Raw genomic sequence first — 25,910 nt, forward strand, 5'->3', positions numbered from 1 at the left:
GCTGGACGCTTCAATTAGTTATAAGAATCAGCTTGGTCGGCTTTATATTGCGTATACAAACTGCATAAAAATGCACATAAACCCACGCACACACGCACACATAAACACGCAGCACCTCTACATTTCCATTCCTGTCAGATATGTGGTAATGTTGGATTCCCTGGCTCTCTCTGTCCTCTGGAGGTCACAGGGGATCGTGTCTGAGCATCCTGGGAGAGAGATCCAGCATCAGCCTCTATAAAGTGACATTCAATTACCCCTAAAGGTGAAGTGGTCTCATGTGACCAAGGGAGGTGAAATCCAAAATCAATTTTGCATGGATTTTGCTCCAATTCACTTATTTGGTTGCTCCTCCTCCGTTCTGCGTGCAGATGTTGGTGACAGAAAAGAGGCGACAATTCCGTCATTCCAGCCCCCATCCCTCCTCCTATGTAATGGCATCCATCAAAGTTAATGGGCCGTAATCATCACCACAACTGCACTGTCATACATCCCGTTGCTCCTGCACATTCAACTCCCAGTCAATGGTATGTAAAGAGTGACAAGCATGAGAAACATAATTTGTTCCTGGGAGAATTGAGATGGAATCTAAAGAGTTGTCTATCTTTTTGAATTTTTAAATTGCATCCTGATTCCATAATATTTATGGGGAGCTGAGATTTCAATTCATACAAAGGGGGGTTTCCTACTTGTGTATCATATGACATAAAGTACAGTCCACACTAATGACACTTTGCTTCAGCCACTCAACAGCACTGTGAAGTCATTTTCATTAAAAAAAAAAAAAAAGATGCCAATCAGCAGTAACAAATCTGTTGTGTGGAGGACAGATTAATCCTCCAAACAGCCTGCTCTGCCAGCGCTGGACCAGAGTTCAGTATAGAGTATCTGCCTATCTGATTCCACCGTTTGTACTCTCCAAGCTGTATGCTGCTGGACTTTGATTGTACATCACAAACACATGCATTCTCCTACTGTACCATTGCCTCATCTGGCAGAGCTCCAAGAAGACAGTCCCCAATGTATTGGTGTGTTTGATAGGGCATTTTAGCTGTAGCATCCCCAGAAGTCAGTCTGCAGACCTCAACAGATGGAGGAGTCCAATTAGAAAGCAGGCAAATGAATGGAAGAGAGAGAGGGGATGAGAGGCGAGAGACGTATCAACTCTCCCAATAATCTTACAGCGCAGGTACAAAATCAACACCACTTGTGATTTTAAAAAAAGAAGAATGGAAGCTAAAAAGCAGGAAAAAAGCCTTCAATCCAATTTCTTAACACCAAATAGTCAAAGAGGAAGGCACTGAATTTTGATACAGCTTGCTCACACACCACATCTATGTATAAATATCTCCTTCTGTTGTCTGATTCTTCAAGGGCAGACGTCCCACAAAGCAATTGCCTTGCCATCAGCCAAGACCAAAAAAAGGAGAAGAAATGAAAAAGTGCTTAAAAATAGCAACCCCCTGGGACAGTGGGAGGGAGGGTGTGCTGTAGTGTGATTAAAATGAATAACCTTCATTCAGTCACGATTGTTAACGGTACATCTGAATGTGGCATCTACAGTAGACCCACAACCTGAGCTGTGCTTTTAATCCCCTTGTCGTCTTAGATTAGGAGTGCTAACATCATTATTCACCGTGAGGTTAGGTCTCTGCAATGACAAAGATGCTGGTGTTATAAATAATGGGAGTTGTATCATCTAATACGCATTTGTCTCCTCAGTGGCCCAGGGTCACTTTAATTCAGTCTTGGTCCTCCCCCACTGTGAAACCAGGCATGGCTATAAAACCACTGATGACTGCTGTCTATGCAAGACCAATTTACATTGGCAAATGATCTTTCATATGTTTTGCTGTTCTGCCTGCGGCCCTGAGTTATTATTTTTTGCTACTTTTTTTGACAGTGATCCATTTGACAAGAGAGGTCCCGTAGAGTGAAATGGAAAAAGTAATGATGTCCCCTTGCATATGAAGTGGTGCTGTGCAGGTGGGGGGGATGGCGTATGCGGTTGTAGAGCTAGCATGCTGTGCTGCTCTTTTCTGCTCTGCCCCAGGGGCCAGTCGACAGCTGTTAGAAGAGCTGCAGCTCTGCTGGCCCGTTGGGCCTACTTCCCAACACTTCCCCACAGGTTCTTACTGGTTCCCGGTACTCGCTGTTATCTGGGCTTGCTGCTGTCGCATGTCTGGCTGCTGTCCATGCTCTCTGAGAGAGCGCTCAGTACGTTTTTACGCTTCGCTTCTCTCTCTGTCTCATCCCGACCTCCTCCTTTCCCCTCAGTTTCACTGTGAGATTTTGAAGTGTTTTTTTTATAATGTGCAGCTGTTTCAGCTTTTCTTTTCTTTCGTTCTTTTTTTCACAAATGCCTGGAATTTGGGTTTTGATGTTTGTCTCAAACACACTTCTTGAATTGAATCATACCTCTTTCATTAGTATGACAAACAGTCAGAGCCATTTTTATACTGAGGTTTGTGTGGAAGTATTCCATGTTATCCACGGTCTCCCTTGTATGTTGTGTGTGTTGACTTTGTATGTATGAGGAGAAAACAGCCAGTTGGTGAAAGGAGCTGATATTTACAGTAAGTAAGAACTGTGAAGCAGAATCTAAAGTGGTTTTTAGCTTTCAGAGATGGAAAATCTTATCTTTTACTCCAAACATCTTTGGTCCTTCAGGCTTCCTCCATTCCTCCAAATGCCACAAACATAGCTTTTGCAACCAAATCAATCACATATATATTTATTGAGGCCAAAATTCAATGACATTGTGGTATGTCATTTAAAACAAACCAAAAGCAGATTTTTTCAAGGTAGCTTTTGTTTATATGCAGTGCAAATTGGAAGGTTAGGGGCTGTAGCCATTTGGTGGAGGCAGCTGATATCCAGTGGCTGCTCTGTGTGGAATCACACATCAAAGTTAATCTCTCACCGTCTGCTCTGGCGTCGTGGAGCACTAATCTGCTGTCAGTATGATGAGGCTCCTGGACCAACTCCCCTTTCCCCCACACAGGCTCTAATCCACAAAACCTTTCACGTCCTCCTTCTCCTTCATCACCTGACCACACATCGAAGGTCACAGGGGTCACTGTATAATCTCAAATGGTCAATAATGGTGGCTTCCCAGTAGCACAGGCACAGATCAGTTATGCACCGTATATGTTTCAGTAGGTTACCATTTGAATCTATTCTGCCTGTGTGAGCAGCATCATGATTGTGCATTTTTCAGAGGCTGAATTTCACTCTGTGGAATTCAGTGAAGTACCACTACCGCAACAAATGCTATTAACACCGCTGCTACTAATGGTTCTGCTATTCGTACTATTAATTTTTCATGACTGATTGTTTTTACTGTATTTCTGAGTTTTACACCTTTAACCCCGACCCAGGCCTGCTCAAGACAGAGGTGATGCGACTCGCTGTCTGCTCGATCAAAACCCTCTGTGTTCAAGAAAATGCCTTCTCCCTCTCGCCTGCATGCCGATTAACCTATGATGAATACGGAATGAGTTCATTAGCATAATCGCTTGAGTGTCTGATGATTTCATTTTATTATCACGTTCTCTCATAATCCATAGCTCTGGTGCCCCTTCTTGCTTCTAGCCCTCTTTCATGTTCCTCTGCCCTCCCCATTCAGCCACGAAGCAGTGTAATTGCATTATCAAAGTATTATACTGACGTTGTTAGAATATATTTTTAGCCCCTGGCTTTTCCAAAGGAGGATGGGCAGAAATCTAAACATGCGAGAAACAAATGTGCTTTGAGCAATTATAGCGCCAGTTTACCTATGTTAAGTCATGCCTGGAGTGATCAAAGACTTGCATCACCCAGACTCCCCTCTGACTGACTGAATAGAACACTTTGTACTTTTACAGAAAGGTTGTCTAAACTGACATACACATGCACACACAAATTATTAGGGCCCGAGCACTGGAACAGTGCGAAGCCCTATTGTATTTCCTTCGTTTTTAGGGCCCGAGCGCTGGAACAGCGCGAAGCCCTATTGTAATTGCTTCGTTTTTTATTATTATTCTTACGTGTCATTTGGCCTTAATTTGACCCCCTAAACATGCTCCAAAACTCACCAAATTCGGCACGCAGGCCAGGTCTGGCGAAAAATTTGATAAAATGGACAAACGGACCCCCTAAGTGCAAAAATGGGCTCGGTAGCGCCACCTAGGGACACAAAGGCAGCTGCTGTGGCCCACAGGAATGTGATAGAAACACCAACCAACGCCGAAATGTAGGTCTCATGAAGGCCTACAAATCACGCGCTGACACCCCCCCTCTAAAACCAACAGGAAGTCCGCAATTTGCGTTTGAACATCACGTTCTCGCCCAAAATTCCGCTTTGAACAAAATCTATCTCCTCCCAGGGCGTAAATGCCAGCGGCTTGAAAATTTAATAGATGACAGAGGACACAGTGCTGAACAAAAGTTGCTAAAAACTCCGTCATTACTCGATTCGTTTGGATTTTATAAGCCCTCAAAGTCAGAGTGGCCAGAGCCAAAATCTCATTTTTTCCCATGGAGTTTGGTGTGCAGAGGCTGACACTTGGCACTAATTAGGCCCCTGGACTCTAAAGTAAAAGTCTGATGGCTTTGAAAACTATGCAGATGGAAAGAAGACGAAAATTCCTACAAAAATATGTAGTTTTGATGTGGATTGGACCAAGTCTGTGGGAGCTGTGAAGAGTTTTCAAACATTTTTGACTCTGGTGTGCTCTGCTCTGCACTCTGCCTGGACATGTGACTCACTCTAACTGCCTCATGAATGTGCAATACACACCCATTGTAAGAGCTCAGAGGGAGCAGAAAACACTCTCAAACTAAAACTGCCATAACTCAAAAACGGTAAAAGATAGCAAAATCATGTAAATGGGAGATTTATAGATCCGAGTCTCGTGACTCGTTTAAACTTTGAATCAAGTCTGTCACTTAAACGGTGACCGAGCTGTGACGCCTCAAAAATGGGTGGGTTTTATGGATTTCTCCATTAGATTGAATGAGGATTTCTCTGTCTGCCTGCATTTTGGTGTGATCATGCCACAGCTGCCACTACTCAAGTCAGTCAGACACTAGGACATGCTAAGGGCGCCATCTGCTGGAGGGGCGCTGCTAGTGGCCAGAGGGGCACCAGCAGCGAATGTACTACCAGTGGGTTTTTTGTTGGCGTCGTGTGTGTGTGTGTGTGTGTGTGTGTGTGTGTGTGTGTGTGTGTGTGTGTGTGTGTGTGTGTGTTTGTGCACGTGCACGTGCGTATGTGTGTGTGTGTGTGTTTGTGTGAGTGAGTGAGTGAGTGAGTGAGTGTATGTGCCTGCATTTTGGTGTGATCATGCAGCAGCTGCCAGTAGTCCTGTCGGTCACACGCTAGAACTTCCGCGACCTTTCAAAATAAAAGCCCAAAACTCTTTCACAATAAAAGCACCGAAAAATACCCTTAAAACTGGAACAAACGGACGAATTGTCTGCGCTTCGACACGCGCGCCGTCCCCGACGTGCACGGGGGGGGGCGAGGGCCCGTCCAACGCTGCTTGCAGCTTTAATTAGGGCCCGAGCGCTGGAACAGCGCGAAGCCCTATTGTATTTGTACTGTTTTTTATTAGGGCCCGAGCGCTGGAACAGCGCGAAGCCCTATTGTATTTGTAAGGTTTCTTTCTTCTTATTATTTATACGTCTCTTTGAGGCTTAATTTGACCCCCTAAACATGCTCAAAAACTCACCAAATTCGGCACGCAGGCCAGGTCTGGCGAAAAATTTGATAAAATGGACAAACAGACCCCCAAGGTGCAAAAATGGGCTCGGTAGCGCCACCTAGGGACACGGAGGCAGCCGCTGCGGCCCACAGGAATGTGATAGAAAGACCAAACCAACGCCGAAATGTAGGTCTCATAAAGCCCTACAATTCACGCGCTGACACTCCCGACCTAAAACCAACAGGAAGTCCGCAATTTGCGTTTGAACGTCACGTTCTCGCCCAAAATTCCGCTTTGAACAAAATCTTTCTCCTCCCAGGGCGTAAATGGCAGCGGCTTGAAAATTTAACAGATGACAGAGGACACAGTGCTGAACAAAAGTTGCTAAAGACTCCGTCATTACTCGATTCATTTGGATTTTATAAGCCCTCAAAGTCGGAGTGGCCAAAACCAAAACCTCATTTTTTCCCATGGACTCTGGTGTGAAGAGGCTGACACTTGGCACTAATTAGGCCCCTGGAGTCTAAAGTAAAAGTCTGACGGCTTTGAAAACTATGCAGATGGAAAGAGGGCAAAAATTCCTACAAAAATATGTAGTTTGGATGTGGATTGGACCAAGTTTGTGGGAGCTGTGAAGAGTTTTCAAACGTTTTTGACTCTGGTGTGCTCTGCTCTGCACTCTGCCTGGACATGTGACTCACTCTAGCTGCCTCAGGAATGCGCAATACACACCCATTGTAAGAGCTCAGAGGGAGCAGAAAACACTCTCAAACTAAAACTGCCATAACTGAAAAACGGTAAAAGATAGCAAAATCATGTAAATGGGAGATTTATAGATCCGAGTCTCGTGACTCGTTTAAACTTTGAATCAAGTCTGTAACTCAAACGGTGACCGAGCTGTGACACCTCAAACAGGGGTGGGTTTTCTGGATTTCTCCATTGGATTGAATGAGGATTTCTCTGTCTGCCTGCATTTTGGTGTGATCATGCCACAGCTGCCAGTACTCAAGTCAGTCACACACTAGGACATGCTAAGGGCGCCATCTGCTGGAGGGGCGCTGCTAGTGGCCAGAGGGGCACCAGCAGTGAATGTACTACCAGTGGGTTTTTGTTGGCGTCGTGTGTGTGTGTGTGTGTGTGTGCACGTGCGTATGTGTGTGTGTGTGTTTGTGTGAGTGAGTGAGTGAGTGAGTGAGTGAGTGAGTGTGTCTGCCTGCTTTTTGGTGTGATCAAGCCACAGCTGCCAGTACTCAAGTCAAGCACACACTAGAACATCTGCAGCCTTTCAAAATAAAAGCCCAAAACTCTTTCACAATAAAAGCACCGAAAAATACCCTTAAAACTGGAACAAACAGACGAATTGTCTGCACTTCGACCCGCGCGCCGTCCCCGAAGTGCACGGGGGGGCGAGGGCCCGTCCAACGCTGCTTGCAGCTTTAATTATTATTATTATCTCGTGTCATTAGGCCTTAATTTGACCCCCTAAACATGCTCCAAACCTCACCAAATTCGGCACGCAGGCCAGGTCTGGCGAAAAATTTGATAAAATGGACAAACGGACCCCCAGAGTGCAAAAATGGGCTCGGTAGCGCCACCTAGGCACACAAAGGCAGCCCCTGCGGCCCACAGGAATGTGATAGAAACACCAAACCAACGCCGAAATGTAGATCTCATCAAGCCCTACAAATCACGCGCTGACACCCCCCCTCTAAAACCAACAGGAAGTCCGCAATTTGCGTTGGAATGTTCACGTTCACGCACAAAATTCCGCTTTGAACAAAATCTAACTCCTCCCAGGGCGTAAATGTCAGCGGCTTGAAAATTTAACAGATGACAGAGGACACATTGCTGAACAAAAGTTGCTAAAAACTTGTTATTAATTCAAATCGTTTGGATTTTATAAGCCCTCAAAGTCGGAGTGGCCAGAGCCAAAACCTCATTTTTTCCCATGGAGTTTGGTGTGAAAAGGCTGACTTTTGGCACTAATTAAGCCCCTGGAGTCTAAAGTAAAAGTCTGACGGCTTTGAAAACTATGCAGATGGAAAGAGGACAAAAATTCCTACAAAAATATGTAGTTTTGATGTGGATTGGACCAAGTTTGTGGGAGCTGTGAAGAGTTTTAAAACATTTTTGACTCTGGTGTGCTCTGCTCTGCACTCTGCCTGGACATGTGACTCACTCTAGCTGCCTCAGGAATGCGCAATACACACCCATTGTAAGAGCTCAGAGGGAGCAGAAAACACTCTCAAACTAAAACTGCCATAATTCAAAAACGGTAAAAGATAGCAACATCATGTAAATGGGAGATTTATAGAGCCGAGTCTCATGACTCGTTTAAACTTTGAATCAAGTCTGTAACTCAAACGGTGACCGAGCTGTGACACCTCAAACAGGGGTGGGTTTTCTGGATTTCTCCACTGGATTGAATGAGGATTTCTCTGTCTGCCTGCATTTTGGTGTGATCATGCCACAGCTGCCACTACTCAAGTCAGTCACACAGTAAGACATGCTAAGGGCGCCATCTGCTGGAGGGGCGCTGCTAGTGGCCAGAGGGGCACCAGCAGCGAATGTACTACCAGTGGGTTTTTTGTTGGCGTCGTGTGTGTGTGTGTGTGTGTGTGTGTGTGTGTGTGTGTGTGTGCACGTGCACATGCGTATGTGTGTGTGTGTGTGTGTGTGTGTGTGTGTGTGTGTGTGTGTGTGTGTGTGTGTGTGTGTGTGTGTGTGTGTGTTTGTGTGAGTGAGTGAGTGAGTGAGTGAGTGAGTGAGTGAGTGTGTGTGCCTGCATTTTGGTGTGATCATGCAGCAGCTGCCAGTAGTCCTGTCGGTCACACGCTAGAACTTCCGCGGCCTTTCAAAATAAAAGCCCAAAACTCTTTCACAATAAAAGCACCGAAAAATACCCTTAAAACTGGAACAAACGGACGAATTCTCTGCGCTTCGACACGCACGCCGTCCCCGACGTGCACGGGGGGGCGAGGGCCCGTCCAACGCTGCTTGTTAGGGCCCGAGCACTGGAACAGTGCGAAGCCCTATTGTTATTGTAGTGTTTTTTCTTCTCCTTTCTTCTTATTATTATTACGTCAAAATAAACCTTAATTTGACCCCCTAAACATGCTCAAAAACTCACCAAATTCGGCACGCAGGCCAGGTCTGGCGAAAAATTTGATAAAATGGACAAACGGACCCCCTAAGTGCAAAAATGGGCTCGGTAGCGCCACCTAGGCACACAAAGGCAGCCGCTGCGGCCCACAGGAATGTGATAGAAACACCAAGCCAGTGCCGAAATGTAGATCTCATCAAGCCCTACAATTCACGCGCTGACACCCCCCCTCTAAAACCAACAGGAAGTCCGCAATTTGCGTTTGAACGTCACGTTCTTGCCCAAAATTCCGCTTTGAACAAAATCTATCTCCTCCCAGGCCGTAAATGTCAGCGGCTTGAAAATTTAACAGATGACAGAGGACACAGTGCTGAACAAAAGTTGCTAAAGACTCCGTCATTACTCGATTCGTTTGGATTTTATAAGCCCTCAAAGTCGGAGTGGCCAGAGCCAAAATCTCATTTTTTCCCATGGAGTTTGGTGTGGAGAGGCTGACACTTGGCACTAATTAAGCCCCTGGAGTCTAAAGTAAAAGTCTGACAGCTTTGAAAACTATGCAGATGGAAAGAGGACAAAAATTCCTACAAAAACATGTAGTTTTGATGTGGATTGGACCAAGTTTGTGGGAGCTGTGAAGACTTTTCAAACGTTTTTGACTCTGGTGTGCTCTGCTCTGCACTCTGCCTGGACATGTGACTCACTCTAGCTGCCTCAGGAATGCGCAATACACACCCATTGTAAGAGCTCAGAGGGAGCAGAAAACACTCTCAAACTAAAACTGCCATAACTCAAAAACGGTAAAAGATAGCAAAATCATGTAAATGGGAGATTTATAGATCCGAGTCTCGTGACTCGTTTAAACTTTGAATCAAGTCTGTAACTCAAACGGTGACCGAGCTGTGACCCCTCAAACAGGGGTGGGTTTTCTGGATTTCTCCATAGGATTGAATGAGGATTTCTCTGTCTGCCTGCATTTTGGTGTGATCATGCCACAGCTGCCAGTACTCAAGTCAGTCACACACTAGGACATGCTAAGGGCGCCATCTGCTGGAGGGGCGCTGCTAGTGGCCAGAGGGGCACCAGCAGCGAATGTACTACCAGTGGGTTTTTGTTGGCGTCGTGTGTGTGTGTGTGTGTGTGTGTGTGTGTGTGTGTGTGTGTGTGTGTGTGTGCACGTGCGTATGTGTGTGTGTGTGTGTTTGTGTGAGTGAGTGAGTGAGTGAGTGTGTGTGCCTGCATTTTGGTGTGATCATGCAGCAGCTGCCAGTAGTCCTGTCGGTCACACACTAGGACTTCCGCGGCCTTTCAAAATAAAAGCCCAAAACTCTTTCACAATAAAAGCACCGAAAAATACCCTTAAAACTGGAACACACGGACGAATTGTCTGCGCTTCGACACGCGCGCTGTCCCCGACGTGCACGGGGGGGCGAGGGCCCGTCCAACGCTGCTTGCAGCTTTAATTTTTTCTTCTTATTATTATTACGCCCAAATAACCCTTAATTTGACCCCCTAAACATGCTCAAAAACTCACCAAATTCGGCACACAGGCCAGGTCTGGCGAAAAATTTGATAAAATGGACAAACGGACCCCCTAAGTGCAAAAATGGGCTCGGTAGCGCCACCTTGGCACACAAAGGCAGCCGCTGCGGCCCACAGGAATGTGATAGAAACACCAAACCAATGCCGAAATGTAGGTCTCATCAAGCCCTACAAATCACGCGCTGACACCCCCCCTCTAAAACCAACAGGAAGTCTGCAATTTGCGTTGGAATGTTCACGTTCTCGCCCAAAGTTCCGTGTTGAACAAAATCTATCTCCTCCCAGGGCGTAAATGTCAGTGGCTTGAAAACTTAATAGATGACAGAGGACACAGTGCTGAACAAAAGTTGCTAAAAACTCCGTCATTACTCGATTCGTTTGGATTTTATAAGCCCTCAAAGTCGGAGTGGCCAGAGCCAAAACCTCATTTTTTCCCATGGAGTTTGGTGTGCAGAGGCTGACACTTGGCACTAATTAGGCCCCTGCAGTCTAAAGTAAAAGTCTGACGGCTTTGAAAACTATGCAGATGGAAAGAGGACAAAAATTCCTACAAAAATATGTAGTTTTGATGTGGATTGGACCAAGTTTGTGGGAGCTGTGAAGAGTTTTCAAACATTTTTGACTCTGGTGTGCTCTGCTCTGCACTCTGCCTGGACATGTGACTCACTCTAGCTGCCTCAGGAATGCGCAATACACACCCATTGTAAGAGCTCAGAGGGAGCAGAAAACACTCTCAAACTAAAACTGCCATAACTCAAAAACGGTAAAAGATAGCAAAATCATGTAAATGGGAGATTTATACATCCTAGTCTCGTGACTCGTTTAAACTTTGAATCAAGTCTGTCACTTAAACGGTGACCGAGCTGTGACGCCTCAAAAATGGGTGGGTTTTATGGATTTCTCCATTAGATTGAATGAGGATTTCTCTGTCTGCCTGCATTTTGGTGTGATCATGCCACAGCTGCCAGTACTGATGTCAGTCACACACTAGGACATGCTAAGGGCGCCATCTGCTGGAGGGGCGCTGCTAGTGGCCAGAGGGGCACCAGCAGCGAATGTACTACCAGTGGGTTTTAGTTGGCGTCGTGTGTGTGTGTGTGTGTGTGTGTGTGTGTGTGTGTGTGTGTGTGTGTGTGTGTGTGTGCACGTGTGTGTGTGTGCACGTGCGTATGTGTGTGTGTGTGTGTGTTTGTGTGAGTGAGTGAGTGAGTGAGTGAGTGAGTGAGTGAGTGAGTGTGTGTGCCTGCATTTTGGTGTGATCATGCAGCAGCTGCCAGTAGTCCTGTCGGTCACACACTAGGACTTCCACGGCCTTTCAAAATAAAAGCCCAAAACTCTTTCAAAATAAAAGCACCGAAACATACCCTTAAGAATGGCACAAACTGACGAATTGTCTACGTTTCGACACGCGCGCCGTCCCCGACATGCATGGGGGGGGCGAGGGCCCGTCCAACGCTGCTTGCAGCTTTAATTTTTTATTATTATTCTTACGTGTCATTCGGCCTTAATTTGACCCCCTAAACATGCTCAAAAACTCACCAAATTCGGCACGCAGCCCACGTCTGGCGAAAAATTGGATAAAATGGACAAACAGACCCCCAAGGTGCAAAAATGGGTTCGGTAGCGCCACCTAGGCACACAAAGGCAGCCGCTGCGGCCCACAGGAATGTGATAAAAAGACCAAACCACTGCCGAAATGTAGGTCTCAGCAAGCCCTACAATTCACGCGCTGACACCCCCGACCTAAAATCAACAGGAAGTCCGCAATTTGCGTTTGAACATCACGTTCTCGCCCCAAATTCCGCTTTGAACAAAATCTATCTCCTCCCAGGCCGTAAGTGTCAGCGGCTTGAAAATTTAACAGATGACAGAGGACACAGTGCTGAACAAATGTTGCTAAAAACTCCGTCATTACTCGATTCGTTTGGATTTTATAAGCCCTCAAAGTCGGAGTGGCCAAAACCAACACCTCGTTTTTTTCCATGGACTTTGGTGTGAAGAGGCTGACTTTTGGCACTAATTAAGCCCCTGGAGTCTAAAGTAAAAGTCTGACGGCTTTGAAAACTATGCAGATGGAAAGAGGACAAAAATTCCTACAAAAATATGTAGTTTTGATGTGGATTGGACCAAGTTTGTGGGAGCTGTGAAGAGTTTTCAAACATTTTTGACTCTGGTGTGCTCTGCTCTGCACTCTGCCTGGACATGTGACTCACTCTAGCTGCCTCAGGAATGCGCAATACACACCCATTGTAAGAGCTCAGAGGGAGCAGAAAACACTCTCAAACTAAAACTGCCATAACTCCAAAACGGTAAAAGATAGCAAAATCATGTAAATGGGAGATTTGTAACTCAAACGGTGACCGAGCTGTGACACCTCAAACAGGGGTGGGTTTTCTGGATTTCTCCACTGGATTGAATGAGGATTTCTCTGTCTGCCTGCATTTTGGTGTGATCATGCCACAGCTGCCACTACTCAAGTCAGTCACACACTATGACATGCTAAGGGCGCCATCTGCTGGAGGGGCGCTGCTAGTGGCCAGAGGGGCACCAGCAGCGAATGTACTACCAGTGGGTTTTTGTTGGGGTCGTGTGTGTGTGTGTGTGTGTGTGTGTGTGTGTGTGTGTGTGTGTGTGTGTGTGTGTGTGTGTGTGCACGTGTGTGTGTTTGTGTGAGTGTGTGTTTGTGTGAGTGAGTGAGTGAGTGTGTGTGCCTGCATTTTGGCGTGATCATGCAGCAGCTGCCAGTAGTCCTGTCGGTCACACACTAGGACTTCCGCGGCCTTTCAAAATAAAAGCCCAAAACTCTTTCACAATAAAAGCACCGAAAAACTGGAACAAACGGGCGAATTGTCTACGCTTCAACACGCGCGCCGTCCCCGACGTGCACGGGGGGGCAAGGGCCCGTCCAACGCTGCTTGCAGCTTTAATTATCCCCACATTTGCATGGGAGTATGCAGTTTTATTGGTCTGTGTGGATGCTTAACCCTCATAAAACGTCTGCTAATACAGAAGCATCCATTCATCCAGTAATTACAGAAAACTGCCACAAGAAATCATTCACAATAATGAGGATGAGGAGCTGAGACGGAGGTGACACGGCTTATGATAGCATTGAAATAGGGGTGCTTTTTTGCATAGCACAGCAATTGTTTCTCAAGTGTCAGCAGGTGTAGACTGAGATTGGAGAAGAGCAGAATAAAAGAAAAATGTCAAGCAGGTCTGCGCTAGCGCTGCATGGTAATAGAAAAGGAGGGGAAAAAGAGAGAGAATGAAGCGTTTCATCTCCAACTCATAGTTAGAGGCAGGCAGGTCCAGGCAGAGGAAGGGTGAGTCAAAGTCGGGAACGGAAGAGCGGTAGAGAGGAAAGCTTTTTATCATCCCTGACTCTTAAGAAGATCTCCCAAATGAGAGAGGGCGTGCATGCTAATGTCAAAGCTGCAGTGATAACTAGCCGCCTGGTTTCGCGGGGCGAGGGTTAAGCTGGGATTTGGAGGGCTGAGGGAATACATGTTTGATATGTGAGCGGGAGAGAGCTGAGGTGCCTTTGCCAGAGCTATATGTGGGGGATTATTCTATATGGTTTATCTATGTCTGCATGGCTAAAAGAGAGGAATTTTATTGGCCTTGGTTGGGTCTCTGTAGTTTCTGAGACTCCGGGGTGAATGTTCTGCTACAGGATCAAAGCTGAATTGACACCACTGCATCACAAAGTCTTCATTTACAATGCATCAGTGCCCTCTGGCATGTACGCCTGCATGCAACATCTGTCTCCTTGAACGGTAACCTTTAGCCCCGACCATCACCTTCTGGAAATCTGCTGAGATTGGCCCCCCACTGGTTTGTGAAAAGCATGGAAATACTGGTCTTCTTATTATGTTTACCGTACAAACTAGTTTTATTTTTTGTTTGTTTGTTTGTTTGTTTGTTTTTTTTGTTTTTTTTTTGTTTTTTTTGCATTTTGCCGTCCTGTGAACAAAATGAGTCTTCAGATTTTTTTTGCCCATAGATTCAGTGATGTTTACTCATCTCAAAGTTGTCCTTCCCTGCAGCTGTTGTTCACAGTTACTCATACTAAACCTGTCTGTTTTTCTGCCACACAAATTGCAGCAGGCAGCGAGGTCCTCTGGCTCCCTCCTATCTCTCTTTTTCCCATCTCCCCATTATGTTGTGTAGTTCTGCCAGCCTCTCCTGCTCTCCCCCATCACCTGCAGTGAAAATCTAGCTTGCTAATCCTTGCGCCTGTGGGATTCCCCCCTCTATAATGATGTATATCTGAAGGATAGGATCAGAGCAGAGCCCTATCTGCCCACACACTCTTAATCCCATCAGTCTCTAGTGTCCGAATCCAGGAGAGACAACGTTCTGGATGTTCTGCTCCCAGATTGGGCTAGGGATGCAGTGCAGAACACCATAAATGATAGGTGGTGTTTGGAGACTGGGGAAATGTTGGAGATCATGTTCAGTTATGGTGCCGCAGATCGCTGATCCTTGACACCTGGTGGCATACCTCCTTGCGGATTTTGACGCAATTGCACTGATATACAACAGAGGCCATCCGGGTACTTTCTACTGGGTATTTTCCACCACAAATGCTAGCAGTCTCTCCTCATCATCATTAGCCTTGTGAAGAATTTACTCTTGCTTTTTTACATTCTTGTGACAGCAGCAGTATGTAAAACACAACGTGCATAATTGTAACAGGCCAATAAAAACATAAGCCAAAATGTGCATTTTCCCTCTTTATTTGGCCCGAGTTTTCTTTGTGTATCTGTGAACGCCTCTATTTATTCACACTTTGTTCTCACTTTTTTACATTCTGTTGACAGTGTAGACAGGCAAATATGTAAAACACAATATGCATAAAATTGGAACGGGCCAACAGAAACACAAAACAGATGTTTAGACCCGGTTCGCTAATGATATGGTACGCAAGTATGAGCCTTCTTGTTTCATTTAGCCCCAGTTTTGTGTGTGTATTTGTGAACATCTCTGTTTCATGCATCTTTATGTTATTATCCTTTAATTTTTTTCCTATTGTTATGCAATGGTCACTACATTGCGCTTGAAGGCTACAGAAAAGTCAGATCATATAGGCTTTCATTTCACGTTCATAAAATAAACTACATTTTTTATGAGAGCTGTTAATGTTACATAGCTGCCCTCGAGGCCTCTTTTGAAGTACTCCATAAATCTTGTGGTCTTCACAAATACACTCAGAAAATTGATATCTTTTGTCATTCATGTCCATATGCCTCAAAGACTATGACATGCAGACACTATAATCCATTTTCTTGAGATTCTGAATTCATTGTTGTACTACCAGAATGGAGTTCAGGAGGAAAATTGCATTTTTTCAGTACATCTATTATTTAACTGTCAGCAAGGATGAACATTGTGCTCTTTCAGCCTTTTAAGGAGAAGGTATAGCCAACCCTATAATCATGGAATATTGCTCTATTTGCTTCTTGTCAAGATTTATACAAGATAGCCTTCCTTGGTTGGTCAGTGCAAGGGTTTATTATTTTTATGTCAAACCCTCACATGATACACTAATGTTTTGTCCATTCTGATGCTCTGTTCTGTTGTATTTTTTAAAATGATATACATCTCAAAATGCATAATGAATAGGGGTATTCATTATTAGTTTCTGACCTTGACACCATTCCATTGTCCCTGCGTGCTTTTAATGCCTTTGTCTGTCATTATCACCTTTTGATTGGTACCATCAGTGACAGTATCAGAGCTTCAGGGTAATTGACAGGTTTTGGTCTCACAGGTTCGGAGGGCTTGTCTGCGCTGTAGCAGCCATTGAACTGTGAAACTGAGAGAGTGAATTACCTCAGGAAGCCCTGATAGGGGAGCTCAGTGTGCTATGGGAAGGCTGGTGAAGGTCAAACAGAAAATCATGCATTCACAGTTTTATCAAAAACGTACTGACAATCAGGCCACTCTGTGCAGAAAGCATTTTCAGCGCCTACCAAGCCCATATCCTGAAATGATAAAAAATGTTAATGATCGAAGGTTATATACGTGGTTGACCTTGACGTTTTTGTTTTTTTTTTTTTCTCAATATCACAATCTTCGTTCAAGTGAATGCCTTGTTACAGCATCTCATAATAAGTTCACTGTCACTCATGCACAATAGATGCCAGTGAATGTGTCTCTGAAAGATTTTCACAGTTGCAGATAGGAAACAAACGCTGAACAGGATATGAGCGCACATAAAGCCAACAGCATGGAAAAATACAGGAGAATGAAGTTAATTGTGAGATTCAGTCAGATTGAAACCACCCCTTTAATTACTGACATGAACTAATGAGGAAAGATAGTGCACAGGATAGTTGGCTTAATGTTCTAAGGTTTAATTCATCTTGATACCTATCAGGTGACAAATAACAATGCTTAACACAATCAAATTAGTTTCATTCCACTGCTTTATTATTGAAACACCAAAGTGGAGTCAGTTAACGTGTGGTACAGAGATATCTTTACCTCTACAAATATTATCTCTAGTTGTATTTTTTTAAATTTCAGATTTGTTAGGATAGAACAGTGTAGAAATAAAGCTTGACTATGACTTTTCTACATTTGAATACACTGACCTTGATTGCTCCCGTCAGTAATGTTAAATGCTGCCAGATCAATTGAGCCTGATTCTTTCCCATTGTATTTACTAATGCACATCAACAATGACTTCTGGAGGATTCAAACCCAACCAAAGGGAAGTTTTAAAACCCAGCGGGAACTTGGTGGGAACTTAAAGTAGCATGACAGAGGCGCCAGTGGATGATTGGATTTTAACACTGTTGACAAAGCCCTCACAGCTGAGGGATCTCACACAATCCTTCTTGGATTCTAATTGTCAGAGCTGCTAAGCTGTTGGCAATGATCTGAATTGGCATATCTATTGGTAGGACCCAAGGAGAGAGGGACTTTGAGACCTCCTTGAAGAGGTGATTATATTAGAAAAATTATTCAGTGCTCAATTAGAAGGGTGCCTTTCAGAAAATCTGTTGCTTTTCTTGCGCCAAACCTCACACACCTTGGTGTAAACGACAGCTTGGTTCATTTGTCATATGTTTGTGCGTGGCAGTTACAGCAGGTTCACATAACCAAAGAGGGTTTTACTATTTGAGCTTCTTTTAGCACAAGATATTTCAATTTGTTTTGCTTGATTTTAGCAAAAAAAAAAAAAAAAATGACCTGCACTTTCTCTGAGAAGAGAAATAAACAGATGACGTGTCTGTAAAGTCATCCAGCTATCTTGTTTTTTTTTTGCTTTTTTTTTTTTTTTTCACCACTTCCCACTAACCAGATGGCAGTCAGATTTCAGACACAGGGTTCTGGAAAACAATCAAGGAACAAGATTGCTTTTTTAGGATGGGGACTGGTTTAACTAGATGTCAAATTAAAGGCCCTCTCATTTGTGGACAGTGTGGTGTTTGTGTGCGTAACTGGGTGCCCACATTTGTGTGTGCGTGTGTGTGTGCACGTTTGTGTTGCATATAGCGTGTCTGTGTGTGTGCTTGCATGCATGCATTTTGGTCTATATGTGTGTGCTTGTGTACAGATTTGGGCAATTCTGACTGCACTGGGGTAGTGTGTGTGTGTGTATGTGTGGATGGGTGAATGCATGCATATACGTGCACACACAAGTTCCTGCATGTTTGTGGCTGTGCTATTTGAGTGGAAGGCCTTGCAGTGCGGTGAGGTCCTGTATAGAAATCTGTGTCAGAGCAGCCCCTGACAAAACAGCACACCACTTTTAAGGTCAGCCTCACACACTCAGGCATGCAGGTTGATACAGGGACTCATGAATATTTGATTGCTCTATTATCTATGCCGGGTGGGGACATTCATCCCCCAATTCTGGAATTCAAATATTCCCTTTAGTCTCTCACATGTCTCCTACACCGTCTGACACAATCCCCTACTTTCAGTGTATCACTATGCCGGGTTTCATCTGCAGTGCTGCTGTTCTACTACCAAACAATTCTACAGAATGCGTGTTTTTTAAACCAATGCAAGTGTGAACACAGCATCGTTTCAGGTGGGTGGAACTGGGGAATTGATACTCAGTCATTCCGACACTCCTCTTCCTCCTCTGCTAGGTGGATAAGGATCTGGCCATCCATCTTCATGTCTTACCCATGTCAACTCAGGGTAGCAAACGTGGACACCTACCAGTCGAAGGCAACAAGAACAAAGCAAGAACATTACTTTAATCTCTCGCTGCTGTTAATTTTGACCTCTGCCATCATCCAGGAGGCAGAGTCTTGTGTATCTCAGCTTCTCCCTTATGAACAATCCATCACTGTTAGTGCTTTTCTTTCAAGCGTGCTTGCTTCTGTCTTTTTCACATATCCACCACAATGTAGGGTGCTTGCTGAAAGCAGAACAATATTGTGTATTCCACATTTGATGCGCCAACTTAGTTTCACATTTAACAGCCTCTAGCCAGTCCTCCCTCCCATAGGAGTAAAATGCATGTGAGCACTCACTTTTATGTGTGGGACTGTTGCCGTGCATGTGTTTTTGTGGATCTCTTAATAGGCTCTCAAGAGTACATCCGGAATCCATAATTGACGCCTGCTGTCAGGCTTGGTTGGTGATTACATAGGAAAATGACTTGACCTGTAATGAACTGTAAAACTAATGACATCTGCGTGAGATTACTCAACTTGAAAGCAAACTGTTGTACATGAAGTCCCATCAAGCGTGATATTAAAATGTCCACTTTTACATCTTTCTGCCCAAGCTCTGTAAAAGCCCTGACTGTTAGGCCCAACGTGATGGAAACCTGAGGCTAATGACTCAAGCAGACGGCCGTGGGCATTAGACAACTTCATTTATGAAATAGCCAACCTCCCGTGTAGCGATACATTCACATTACCCTGCCTCACTTGAGAGACACGTGGCTGTCACAGCCACTGAGCAATGCTGATGTCCTCTCCTACCTGCATTCATCTTACTCCAGGGAGGTAATGGTCTTCTCAGGTCATTAGCGCATTAGGGTCTCAATCATTCATCTCACCCACCTGCAATTCACAGGATTGCTGGTCCTCCATAGTGCATAGAGGGATGTTTAGAAAACAGGGGTAACCATTTTGTTAACACACATCATCTGAGTCATTCATTTGCACTCTTGCTTCAAATGTAATACTGCCCGTGGCATAGCATGTCAGCAAAGGGCTACTCATGAACATGCAGGTTATGTTCAAGTAATTATGGCAATTTTCAGGTTTGTGCCTAGCACAGTTAATTGCCTTAGAGAGAATGGGGTTTGCTCCTTCATTACTTCAAAATGTTGAATTATGACTATTCGTGTAAATATTTTGTTTATTAATCTTGGTTGCATTACATAGAAGTAACACACACGGTTCCACTGCTGCAAATGTAGTTACAATTTGATTTGCAAAGGCAGGGGAAGACAAGTTAAGATCATGAATACAGTTACATTGAGCATAAGCTGCACTGACTGGCTGACAGAAGACAGGTGCATTCATCTCTTTAATGGGATGATTCTGTTCCATCTTACAATGCCTCATCTGTTCATCCTAAATGATGTCTGTTCAACATTTTTCTGATGCTGAAAAATGATGTGCTAGGGTGCACCCCTGGACCAGCATTGTGCAAGAAAACAGATTTGATAAGAGGTGGTTTTCTTTCTCACTAAGATCAATTAATTCCAGTTAATTTTGACTGCATCTGAGAGCTTTGGACATGTGGCATACAAAACAAAACCCAGAAATGGCTCACAATGCGGCCCTCAGACTTCTTAAACAATCTCTCCAGGGTTTGGCATCACACTGTTCTCTTCACTGTGCTCTCACTGAGAGTGACACAACTCCTTGTACTGTATCTTTCACGAGTAGTTTAGCTAAGAGAGGTCACAGGGGACGCATCGTGTACTTGGTCACGGCGTGAAAGCATTAGCCAGTGCCAGCAGGTGTGTAATTATATATGAAACAGGGTTTTAAAAGACGAACATCAAGGTGGCATGCAGAAAGTAGGGCAGGAAGCAGATACTTCAGAAAAGTTCTATTTATTCTTCACCCACTTGAGATGTGTGACTTCTTCTTTGAAGCTATGAGATAAACCAAGGTCACCGAAAGTATTTTAGGACTATTAACAGCGACAAACCAGTCAGTACTATAAATGAAAATAACAGGTATTAAAAAAAAACACATCCATGTGGCATTCTTTAAAAGGATTTGTGCTGAACTGACCCTCTGTATGAAGACTTTATTCTGCCCTGTCTTATTAGTGCTGTCCGGTGTCTGTGTTTCAGATATGGTGACATGGTGCCCAAGACCATTGTGGGGAAGGTGTTTGGATCCATATGCTCTCTGAGTGGGGTGCTGGTCATTGCCTTGCCGGTTCCCGTTATTGTGTCAAACTTCAGCCGCATCTACCACCAGAGCCAGCGGGCAGAGAAACGACGAGCCCAAAGGGTACTGACTCACCTCATCTTTCAGCCATCTGTGTTTATGTCTTTCTCCCTCCCCACCTCTCTCTCTCTCTCTTTTTTTTCTCTCTCTCTTTCTCCCTCTCTTTCTTTAGCTTCTCTCTGCCTTTTTCTCTGTCCCTGTCTTATCCTCGCAGAACAGAATGACAGGGCAAACACTATCTTCCAGAATATTAATGTTTTATTGTGTCTCTGTGTGTAGGTATATGTGTGTTGGGTGGGCTATGCTCGCTCGTGTACATTTCAGTGGGAGAAAATGAGAGCCAGGGAATGACAATGACTGAACAAATGATCTACTGTATATAGTGTCAGCAGCTTTTCAATAGCAATATGTGCATTTCTTCTTAAAGTGTTTACTAAGGCAGAAAATCCTAATCGTATATTTAAGCATAGCCTCTCTCTGCTAAACAGTGCTGCTGCCAAAGGGAGGCAGAGCCAATTAGCGTAACAGTCAGGACCGTCAGAGGCTAAAACAGAGGTCTGTTTGTTCAAACAGAAAACGCGGCTTGCTAGAATCCGTGCTACGAAGATTCGGGGCACTAACGCCTATATGCGCTACAAACAAAATGGGCTCCTGATCGACTCGCTGGAGGAGGTAACGGGGCCGAGCAGTGGGTCGGGGGCCGACCGACCGACTGGGGCCTTACTGACGCTTGCATGCCGCTCAGCTCGGGGGCCATGCCACCACACACAGGGGGGCTTCTCATGCTGTAACACAGGGGCTGCTGTCATTCTAGTGCTTCTGTGTGATCGTCCTCTCTAACATCACGCCTCTCAGCTGCAGCATTAACATGCCTCCTCAACACTCACTCTCTCTCTCTCTGTCCACACAGCAGGACGGCCAGGCAGGCACGCGACCCCATACCCCCTCTCCCCAGCCCCACCTTCCCACCCCTCTACTGGTGAAGCACAGCCATTACAGCCACACTGACTCATGACCAAGCTCTGCATGTCTGTCCAACAGGGTTTGGAGGGGAAGGAGGGAACCAGAGGCTCACTGGACGCTGTCTGCTCAGCCTACATCTCCTCTAAACTCTGTTTTTGATCTGTTGTGTGTTCTGTGTGTTATTTCTAGAGCATCCAGTTGATGGCTTTAGTGCAGACTAACCCAACATACCTTCCATCCAAGAGCTGTACAGAGCTCCATCAGTGTGTGTAATGTGTTGTTGTCTAGGGTTTGTGCTGTATTCAGTTCAGTGTGTTCAATTTGTGTCTAGGTTTGCCACTGGTGTTGCACTGACATGAGCTCATTTCTAATTTGACTTTTCGGGTTCCTCTCACCAAATCAGCAAAAGACAAAATTAATTTCATCAGTGAAACACTTTGTAACCAGTTGCTGTCTTTATGCATCTCTAAAACATCCCCATCCCACCAGGTTGTCAGTAGATTGGCTGCTGTGCTACAGGCGTTATGCTTTGTGCATTTCTCACTACATCGCCAAGCTAACAATTTCCTAAGCCACCTTTTTATCAAGAGTCCTCACTTGCTTTTGATCACTTTGTGTGTTCCAAGGCCTCCAAGGAGGCAGGACAGGTCCTGGTGGGAAAGGTGGCCAATCCTCCTTTCGAGAGCCAACATCACCACCTGCTGCACTGCCTGGAGAAGACCACGGTAAAATTTCTCTTTTTTCTAAAAAAACTTTGTTAAAAGTGTCAGCCATATTAGCATCTTTTGTCTTTTTCCACTTTATTTAGCTATATTATTTGCACAGAGCAAAATAACTCACCAAAGAAATGTTTTTAAAGGGGACAAACAGTCAGTTCTGTTGTCTGAATTGTTTTATTAAAAGCAACTGTGTTTTACAGCTTGTTCAAAATAGAGACAAGTTTTTTTTTTTTTTTTTTTTTTGGTCTTGTTTTAATGCACAAACAACTATAGAATCTATTACACATGCAGTTTAAGTTGAAAATATCTGTAAGTGGGTGTCGGAAGTATTGAGTTCCATCACCAGTAACATGCCAAAGATAGCATAGCTTCTGTCAGCCAGTAATATTATGCTCTCAAAACAAACCAGCATACTTCATTTTACACTATCTATAATTTAGAGTTGTAAGAGCCTCTTTAACGTTTCACTGTGACATGACTTGTACACATGCAGCTATAAACTCTGTGCAGATACATGGGCGGGCAGTAAATCAGTGTTCCTCCTTATAGATGGCCCTCTTCCAGTAAAAGGCTTGATGGTCGTCAGGGAAAAGCTCCATAAAGGCAGCATGTCTGATGCCAGCGTGCATGTTTACATCAGGCCTCTTATGGCGTGCATTATACATGACAGAGTGCAGAGCATCAGAGACAGGAGGAGGGTACAAGAAAAGATGCATGATTCAGGACATGGTATCTGTTGTGGGCTGTCTGGTGTGAGTCTGCCACCTGCTGGCTGTGTTTGACATGTACTTGGAGCCTGACCTTCAAGGCATGCCCATTTGTCACAGGGATAACAGTTGTGAATGTTTTCACAGATGGCACTTAATGTGGACATCTGGGCCAATATATTTCTATTCCCTTGATGATTCATTTACCAATTATTAAACTATTTTGCTGTAGATTCTGTTCAGTCTGTTTAGTTTTACCGTGCAACATCTTTACTCATTACTTAGCAGAGCCAGTCATTGATGTAATAGTATGATTCATGAGCAACACTGACTCCAAATTTCAACCTCCTGCCTTGTCCAGAATCACGAGTTTGTGGATGAGCAAACCTTTCAGACCAACTGCATGGAGATTTCCGTGATGAATAAAACAGGCTCTCGGGCCTCATCGGTTTCCTCATCTCCGCATGGCCTCTCATCATGCTGCTCCCGACGCCACAAGAAGAAAAGCAGCTTCAGCCCGCCCAGCACCAACAACCAGGAGCTCAGCACCATACAGATAAGAGAGAGGCCTGTGGTCAACAGGTAGTTTTTTTTCTCTCTCTAGTCTCTCTATCTCTCCAGTACAAAAAAATCAATCTTGTTTCAGGAATATGTCTAGAAATAAGTATAAATAAAGAGAAACAAAGCTGAATATGGCAGATTGGACCACTAGTGTCAAGAAAATCACACTTGATTTTCTGGAAAGAAGTTTGATTATCTCATCCCACAGGCAGTTTTTTCTCTTGTTTAAAGAAAAACAAGATATCAACACTGAATATGAGGCTATACGCAATTTTGGAGAGTGCTCTCTCTCTCTCTCTCTCTCTCTCTCTCTCTCTCTCTCTCTCTCTCCCACTTATGCACACATACACTCACACACATACTGCAAAAAGCTGCACCTGTGATAATGATGTATATACAGAGATTCATGGACCACAAACCATCCTGGATGTTAGGTTTCATATCGACGGTTGTGTTTTATATGCTCTGGTCATAAATGTCCATACAATGAAAAGAGATATACCACAATGACAGCACCATGCACAAAGGCCCCTTTATACATTCTGGCTGTACAAAGAGCATGAATATATCTTTATGCAGGCTTCATAGTCTGCGCCAGAGTGTGTAAAGGGATTTTTATGCATTGTGTAAAATGTGCACAAGGTCAGGCTCCTCGCCCTGTTCCATCCTGTGCTTCCTTTTACAGCCGCTCCAGCCTGAATGCCAAACTTGATGAGACCATGCCCCTGAAATGTGACGAACCTTACATCGCTCCCTCCATGGTCACCCTGTCCGCCCCGGTGGTGACCTCATCAGACGGGGACAGCTCCACCAGCTCCATCACATACTCTCAGAGCAACATTGTCCGAGTATCTGCCTTGTAGATGTCATTCCTATCTGATCAGCTAACTGGTCTCAACAAGCACCAGATGCTGAGGAGAGGGACCACTGAGCATCAACCTGCCATAATCTAGGGGGTTTATAAGAATAGCAGAAGTCAGGGTTTGAAGTAGTGCTCTCATGTGATGTCAGACTCTGCATGGTGTTAGAATGATGTGGACGGCTGCCTTGGAACAAAAAGGACCCTCAAATCTTGCTCCATTAAGCACAGCAGAGCAAGGAAATGTTGGGATTACTTGGTTATCATTGTTGCCTAAAAGTGCTGAGAAAAAACTTTATTTTTGAATATCTAATGTAGTTGTATGTGTTGTCTTATGATTCTGAGGAGAAGAGGCAGATGTTTAAAGGCCATTCCTTGTGGCCACTGTTGACAAAGCACATGTATTCGTAAGCTGAGAGCCATCCTTGTGAATATTAAATCAATCTGTTCGCACATTAGACACACCCACTTCACTCCCCACCACAGTTTAACATAGATTGTTTTGAACCCCCTCAATTAACTGGTTACTAATATTCCCCTCACTGTTGTAAATTCAGAAAACATGCATCCACTTGAACGGATAACTTGTGAATATTCATTAACTGATTCATTAACTGGTTGATGTCATCGCTTGATGAGTAAAATATACTACGCATCCTCACATGTTTGTGAAATGTGCAAGTGAAAGTCAAAATGACAAAATCTGTGTTAGCTTACATATTTGACATTCTGATATGGATCTATGTGAAAGCCACTGTCATAACTAAAAATAATTGATATTCAGAAATATACAGGGTATATATTAGTTAGGTCACAAGGTAGAAATATGGGTGAATGTTGTTGGTAACACTTAACTAATACTAACCCTAATGTGGACACACTATAGACTTGGAAAACCATACAATGAACATTAATTCAATTAAGTTCCTCTTAAATTATAATCTTCAAAAGCGAGACTTGGTAGATTTCACTGTGTTAAAGGCCCATTTTGTACATTTTTCATAAATATTGTAAATATCTCGGTTAGAGTTTCATCCAACACCCTTGAAGCTGGCTCCTCTTATTTCTAGATTTAGTTAACAGTTGTTAACATACTATTTCTGTCTGTTAACTGGTTGAATTAAGGATTTGCATGCTGTCATTGCAAAATTCTCTTTTATTAAATTAAGATGTGTCTGCTTCCTATTGGAGGTTTGTGAGTGAAAAAAATAGATTGGTTGAAGGAAACACATTAAGACTGGTATATTATGATGTAAATTCTGCAACACTTTGCTTTTAATGAAAATCTTGTTATGGATTACATATATAGGGTAAGGAAAAGGGACAAATAATCACACATTGTGCATTTGGTGCAGTGGATAGAATAAATAGCTCTATTGAA

General features: G+C 44.1%; 1 protein-coding gene across 1 annotated transcript in view; it reads left to right on the top strand.

The window, feature by feature from the left end:
* The window catches only part of LOC115360751 (potassium voltage-gated channel subfamily D member 2-like), a 38,119-nt gene extending 12,240 nt beyond the window's left edge, over positions 1 to 25,879 (top strand). The window contains exons 3-7 of the mRNA XM_030053875.1: positions 20,621 to 20,783; positions 21,294 to 21,392; positions 22,310 to 22,408; positions 23,471 to 23,691; positions 24,356 to 25,879. Of these exons, the coding sequence (XP_029909735.1) occupies positions 20,621 to 20,783; positions 21,294 to 21,392; positions 22,310 to 22,408; positions 23,471 to 23,691; positions 24,356 to 24,533 (760 nt within the window). The 3' untranslated portion in view covers positions 24,534 to 25,879. The remainder of the gene's footprint in view (positions 1 to 20,620; positions 20,784 to 21,293; positions 21,393 to 22,309; positions 22,409 to 23,470; positions 23,692 to 24,355) is intronic.
* Positions 25,880 to 25,910: the final 31 nt, after the last annotated feature.

This window comes from Myripristis murdjan, chromosome 6 (genome assembly GCF_902150065.1).
Source record: "Myripristis murdjan chromosome 6, fMyrMur1.1, whole genome shotgun sequence".
Classification (NCBI taxonomy): domain Eukaryota; kingdom Metazoa; phylum Chordata; class Actinopteri; order Holocentriformes; family Holocentridae; genus Myripristis; species Myripristis murdjan.